Source organism: Mandrillus leucophaeus, unplaced genomic scaffold, assembly GCF_000951045.1.
Source record: "Mandrillus leucophaeus isolate KB7577 unplaced genomic scaffold, Mleu.le_1.0 Scaffold335, whole genome shotgun sequence".
NCBI lineage: Eukaryota > Metazoa > Chordata > Mammalia > Primates > Cercopithecidae > Mandrillus > Mandrillus leucophaeus.
Genome location: NW_012103532.1, coordinates 847,684 through 854,650, shown reverse-complemented (window position 1 = coordinate 854,650; position 6,967 = coordinate 847,684). Strand labels below are relative to the sequence as shown.

Below are 6,967 nucleotides of genomic sequence, written 5' to 3'. Positions count from 1 at the left end.
GGAGGCTGAGGCAGGAGAATTGCCTAAACCTGGGAGGCGGAGGTTGTGGTGAGCCGAGATTATGCCACTGCACTCCAGTCTGTGCGACAGAGCAAGACTCCATCTCAAAATAAATAAATCAATAAATAATAAATTAAAATACTGTATTGTTGGACCGAGTGTGGTGGCTCATTCCTGTAATCCCAGCACTTTGGGAGGCTGAGATGGGAAGATTGCTTGAGTTCAGGTATTCAAGACCAGCCTTGGCAACATAACAGGATCTTGTCTCTACTAAAAATTTAAAAAACGAGTCAGGCGTTGAGGTGCATGCCCATGGTCCCAGCTACTTGGGAGACTGAGGCAGGAGTAACACTGGAGCCTGGGAGATCGAGGCTGCAGTGAGCTATGATCTTGCCACTGCACTCTAGCCTTATGACAAAGTGAGACCTCATCTCAAACAACAACAACAACAATAACAAAAATTGTTGTTTACTGGAAATTTTCTGAAAGGGCAAAGCTTATGTGTTCTCTCTGCCCACTCCCCTGCCTCCTGCCGCCCACACACACAAAAACGGTAACTGTGGGAATGGAAGTGTTGATTAATTTGATCATGGTAATCACTATACATGTATATGTTAACAAGTCATCACATTGTATACCTTCAATATATACAATTTTTGTCAATAAAAGAAAAACTTTTATTTGAACTATAGTGACGTTTGATGATATTGCTCAGTGAAACATTTATAAATTTACACTTACTTTAGTATCTATCCACATACGCACATGGTGTACTCAGTCCTTGGAAAGAGAACACGCACACCAAAATTCTGACCTTGCTCATTGGCTCTCACATGCATGTTACTGGACTTCAGCCTTTGGGTTCAATAGCTCTTCTGTGGGCCAGTGAAACTGCATGTTTAACAAGCCCCCGCATGTTTAACAAGCCCTTGATGCAAATGTTCAGAGGAAACATATGGTAAAAAGTAGCTGGGCGCAGTGACTCATGCCCATAATCCTAGCACTTTGGGAAACTGACGTGGGCAGATTGCTTGAGCTCAGGAGTTTGAGACCAACCTGGGCAACATGGAGAAACCCCATCTCTACTAAAAATAGAAAAATTTGCTGGGTGTGTTGGTGCATGCCTGCAGTCCCAGCTACTCAGGAGGCTGAGGTGGGAGGATCACCTGAGCCTGGGACATGGAGGTTGCAGTGAGCTGAGATTGCACCATACCACTGTACTGCTGCCTGGGCCACAGAGCAAGACGGTGTCTTAAAAAAAAAAAAAAAAAGGTGATAGTAAACAGGTTTTCCTGCTTACTACCTGCAATGTTAAGATGTAGCTGTAAATATTAAAAATCTTTAAAATAGAGATTTTGAGGACTCATTGAAATACAAAGCAGGTTTTGTTATTACATCTTGTTTCCAGATGTTCTCAAAAGGAACTTTTAAATATGAAACAGGTACCTGTGTGCCAACTTCTGAGGTTTTCATGCTGTGTTTCGTCATTTTTAAATACGCAGGCTTCTCTTTAGCTTGGATATTCTTAAATAACGATTGTCTCTGAACTTTTTTTTTTCAGATAAAACTATCTTGGCTATCCTAGTAAATACATACTTTTGTTTTCCCTTTGCTTAACTAGTCTTTGTTTTTCTCTCAGTGCTGTGATGCAAAGGAGATATGAGCAGACCAAACTGAAGAATAAGATTTCTGAGATGTGGCTGACACAGTTTAACGGTTCTTCATTGTTGTTATTTTCCCAGCCTTCATCCCGGAGATCTCTATCCTTTCACCAGGAAGCCCCTGTTCATCATTGTGGATTCATCTAATAGTGTTGCATACAAGGTGAGTTCCATGAGAGCTATAGCACAGGGTAGACATTGTGGCACCAACCCAAGGGTACCCACTCTTAATGTGTGCCTTTTTATTTTGCTTTATTTTATTTAATTTTACACAGTTTGTATTTAGTGTTTCTTTTCTTTTGAGGTTGTGCATGCTAGTCAGGATCTGGTGCTATGAATAGAAACAAGAAGAAAACGCATGAATGGACACTCAGTGGAAAATAATAAATCCTTCTGCAGGAAAAAAAAATTCAAGATTTCCAAGATCTCTGGTGGGAGGTTTATTTTTGTTATATAACCCAGAATAATTTTTCTTTTATAGAGGTAGAGGTATAAGGGTGAATTTCTCTAGTGTTCAAACGTTTCCCCTTCTCATGCTGAGCTGCTGTAGTTTAAGTGAAACTTGTAGCCCGTACTTTTAGTCTTTGAATATTAACATATTGTTTTACATGCACTTAATTTTTTGAAAATTTGTGACAATCACAAAAAAAAGATGGTCCTGAATGCTGAAATAAGTGACAGGGATCTAACTTGAATATCCTTCGTTTTATATTTCACTATTGAAATGATGATTTTCAGTGATTCTATAAAGAATGCCAGCGGTCGGCTGGGTGCAGTAGCTCACGCCTGTAATCCCAGCACTGTGGGAGGCCAAGGCGGGCAGATCACCTGAGATCGGGAGTTTGAGACCAGCTTTACCAACATGGAGAAACCCCCATCTCTACTAAAAATATAAAATTAGCCGGGCATGGTGGTTCATGCCTGTAATCCCAGCTACTTGGGAGGCTGAGGCAGGAGACTCACTTGAACCTGGGAGGCGGAGGTTGTGGTGAGCCGAAATCGTACCATTGCTCTCCAGCCTAGGCAACAAGAACAAAACTCTGTCTAAAAAAAAAAAAAAAAAAAAATACCAGCAGTGAAACACGTTAAAGGTAGATATTGTAATTCAAACTATAGTAATTTGCAGGAAAAGGAAAACACAGTCTTTAGGTCCTTTGTATCTGGTCAAAATGTTTCATTAGTGAAAAATGTATTCAGAAATATTCTGGGTGCACAGATCTGCCACCTCAAACTGTTTCTGCTGTGGGTGTTCATACTGCAGTTAGAGGGAGAAGCAAACTCCTGGCCGGGCATGGTGGCTCACGCCTATAATCCCAGTACTTTGGGAGACCGAGGTGGGCGGATCACAAGGTCAGGAGATCGAGACCATCCTGGCTAACATGGTGAAACCCCGTCTCTACTGAAAATACAAAAAATTAGCCAGGCGTGGTGGTGGGCGCCTGTAGTCCCAGCTACTCGGGGGGCTGAGGCAGGAGAATGGCATGAACCCGGGAAGCGGAGCTTGCAGTGAGCCAAGATTGTGCCACTGCACTCCAGCCTGGTCAACAGCAAGACTCCGTCTCAAAAAAACAAAAGTAAATAAATAAAGAAGCAAACTCCTGATACGTTTCTATCAGGAGACCAATGGAAATGTCTGGTAGCCAAGAGAGCTGACGCTAAGTATACGTTTTCCATTTAGTTTTCATGTTTAGTTTTACTTAAACTCTTTATTCCAAGAGCTTCCAATGTACCCTACATTTTTCAGCAGCATTTGTCCTCCTACTAATTTTGTTTAGTATTACAACTTTCGATTTTTAGGAAAGTTAGCAGCTTCCCCTCCCCTCCCCTCCCCTCCCCTCAACAGAGTTTCACTCTTGTTTCCCAGGCTGGAGTACAATGGAGTGATCTCTGCTCACTGTAACCTCCGCCTCCCAGGTTCAAGCGATTCTTCTGCCTCAGCCTTCCAAGTAATTGGGATTACAGGCTTGCACCACTATGCCTGGCTAATTTTTTGTATTTTCAGTAGAGACAGGGTTTCTCCATGTTGGTCAGGCTGGTCTCGAACTCCTGACCTCAGGTGATCCACCCGCCTCAGTCTCCCAAAGTGTTGGGATTACAAGTGTGTTCCACTGTGCCTGGCCAGCAGTGTACTTTCTTAAATTGTATGTGTGTTTTGTTTTTGTGGGAAATGGAAGAATGTGGGAGGCTGCTGAATGAAAAGATTTATTGGCTACCCTAATTAAACTTATAAAGCCAGAGGAGTCCAGGCATTTTGTGTCTTCACAGAATTCAAAAGAAGTACTCTGTCTTTGTCAATAAAAATGAATCTGTTGCAGCAGTTTGGTGATGTGACAGAATGTGTTTTTGCACTGGGTCCAGTGTATTGTTTAACATGATCTAGCATCATCGAGAGTACTTTAGCAATCCATTAGTTTCTCCCAATTTAATTGGGCATTCTTGGATACCACTTCTCAGGAATACCATTCATTGTATGTGCCTGCTATTTCCAGAGGACTATTTAGATTTAGGATGAATGTTGGATGCCGACTTTAAAGATACCATTGTGTATAATTGGAAATGTATTTACTCAATTAATGCATCATGGCTTAATTTTAGATTTTAATATTGTGATGCACAGGACAGCTGTGGAATAATAGCAAGTTTTCTTTTGTTGTTATTTGCTTTTGATGGCACTGGCGGTGTCACTCCTCTAAAGAAATAAATGGTCCAGAACATACCAATCTTCAGAAATGAAAAAGGAGGCTGGGTGCGCAGTGGCTTCCGCCTGTAACGCCAGCACTTTGGAAGGCTGAGGCAGGCAGATCACTTGGGGTCAGGAGTTCAAAACCAGCCTGGCCAACATGGTGAAATCCCGTCTTTACTGGAAATTTAAAAATTAGCCGGACGGGGTGGCGCGTGCCTGTAGTCCCAGCTACTTGGGAGGCTGAGGCAGGAAAATCGCTTGAACCCAGGAGATGGGGGTTTCAGTGAGCCGAGATCACGCCATTGCAGTATTTGAGACAGAGTGAGATTCTGTCTCAAAAAAAAAAAAAAAAAAGAACCCCATATGCAGTAGGCAAATCAGACCATGGCACAGACCAATTTTAGTCTTTTTAGAAATTAATATTACTTACTACATTTAATTTAAGCATGTAGTTCTCTTTAGTAGCATATGAAGGTGTCTCATATTTATTTTTCCCACAAAAGCATTTGTAGGCTGGGCGCTGTGGCTCACACCTGTAATCCCAGCACTTTGGGAGGCCAAGACAAGAGGATCCCTTGAACCAGCAATTTGAGACAAAGCTGGGCAAGATAGCAAGACCCCAAATCTATTTTTAAAATTTAAAAATTAGCCAGGCATGTTTTTGTGAGCCTGTAGTCCCAGCTACTTCAGGAAGCTGAGGTGGGAGGATCTCTTGAGCCCAGGAGTTCGAGGATGCAGTGAGCTGTGATTGCGCCACTGCACTCCAGCCTGAGTGAGAGAGCAACACCATATCTCTAAGAAGTTAATTAATTAGATGAAATGAAATTAAGCATTGTAAAGTCTTAAGCTACCACTTTGCAAGTTTTTTGTGTGTTTGTTTGTTTGTTTGTTTGTTTTGAGACAGAGTCTTGCTCTGTCGCCCAGGCTCGAGTGCAGTGGCGCAATCTTGGCTCACTGAAACCTCTGCCTCCTGGGTTCAAGCGATTCTCCTGCCTTAGCCTCTCAAGTAGCTGGGACTGCAGGCAAGCACCAGCATACCCTGCTAATTTTTGTATTTTTAGTAGAGACAAGGTTTCACTATGTTGGTCAGGCTGGTCTTGAACTCCTGACCTCATGATCTACCCGCCTCAGCCTCCCAAAGTGCTGGGATTACAGGCATGAGCCACTGTGCTGGCCTGCAAGTTTTTAGTGAAAAAAGAGAACTGGGTTAACTGATGTATTATTTCTGGAGTATTTACTTTGCTATATATGTTTTATATAGGTATGGATGTTTTCATGTACATTTCTTCATTTAAATACTACGCGTTAATTTTTTTTTTTTGAGATGGAGTTTCGCTCTGTCACCCAGGCTAGAATCTCGGCTCACTGCAACCTCTGCTTCCTGGGTTCAAGTGATTCTCCTGCCTCAGCCTCCCGAGTATCTGGGATTACAGGCACGTGCCACCATGCCTGGTTAATTTTGTATTTTTAGTAGAGATGGGATTTCCCCATGTTGGTCAGGCTTGTCTCGAACTCCTGACCAGGTGATCTGCCCTCATCAGCCTCCCAAAGTTCTGGGATTACAGGCATGAGTCACTGCGCCTGGCCACTTGTTAGTGTTTATGAAGTAACTCATGCATATAGTTTAAAGTTGTATTTCTCAACTATTTCTGTGCATCAGAAACCTTCAGAGCCCTTTTCGAACCACTTGTAGCTGGGCCCCACCCACCTCGTGTGATTATGATCACTTCACTTGGGGTGGGTCTCAGCTACAGTATTTATTAAGACTAGCTCTGTTGTGCTGCCATGGTGAGAACTACTCACTCAAAAATCCCTCCAGATTTGCTACTAAAAACAGCAGTCTCCCACTTTTTGTTGCAACCCCTATTTGCCTCTTCCCGGGGGCCCTTTTTTAATTATTTTTTGGTTTTTTTTTTTTTTAACCCCCATTTTTCTTTTTCCTTCCTTCTCTCCCCTAACCCCTCTTTTTCTAAATAATATATTGGCATTGATAATTCTTGATTCTTCAGTTTTAGGTGTTACATACTGATTTCCCACTATGAAAGAGAAATTTAGCTCTCTTTCCTCTTTCTGTCTCCAACTCACATTTCTACCCTTTCCATCATTTTATCCATACCATAGATAATTTTGACAGATAATTTTTTTTGTTTTGTTTTGTTTTAGTGGGAGGCTCACTCTGTCGCCCAGGCTGGAGTGCAGTGGCGCGATTCAGCTCACTGCAACCTCTGCCTCCTGGGTTCAAGCGATTCTCCTGCCTCAGCCTCTCAAGTAGCTGGGATTAGAAGCACGTGACACCACACCTGGCTGATTTTTGTGTTTTCAGTAGAGTGGGGGTTTCACTATGTTGCCCAGGCTGGTCTCGAACTCCTGACCTCCGGTGATCCACCTGCCTTGGCCTCCCAGAGTGCTAGAATTATAGACGTGAACCACCGCTCCCAGCCTAGCTTCCAGTATTTCTTTTTTTTTCTTTTTTTGAGATGGAGTTTCACTCTTGTTGCCCAGGCTGGAGTGCAATGGCGCCATCTTGGCTCATTGTAGCCTCTGCTCCCCAAGTTCAGGCCATTCTCCTGCCTTAGCCTCCTGAGTAGCTCGGATTACAGGTGCACACCACCACACCTGGCTA

At 42.9% G+C, this 6,967-nt stretch overlaps 1 protein-coding gene across 1 annotated transcript in view; it reads left to right on the top strand.

The window, feature by feature from the left end:
• The window catches only part of SCAI (suppressor of cancer cell invasion), a gene marked incomplete at its 5' end in the record, with an annotated part of 114,169 nt that overhangs the window by 65,141 nt on the left and 42,061 nt on the right, over positions 1 to 6,967 (top strand). The window contains 1 exon segment of the mRNA XM_011988698.1: positions 1,743 to 1,824. Within this exon segment, the coding sequence (XP_011844088.1) occupies positions 1,743 to 1,824 (82 nt within the window).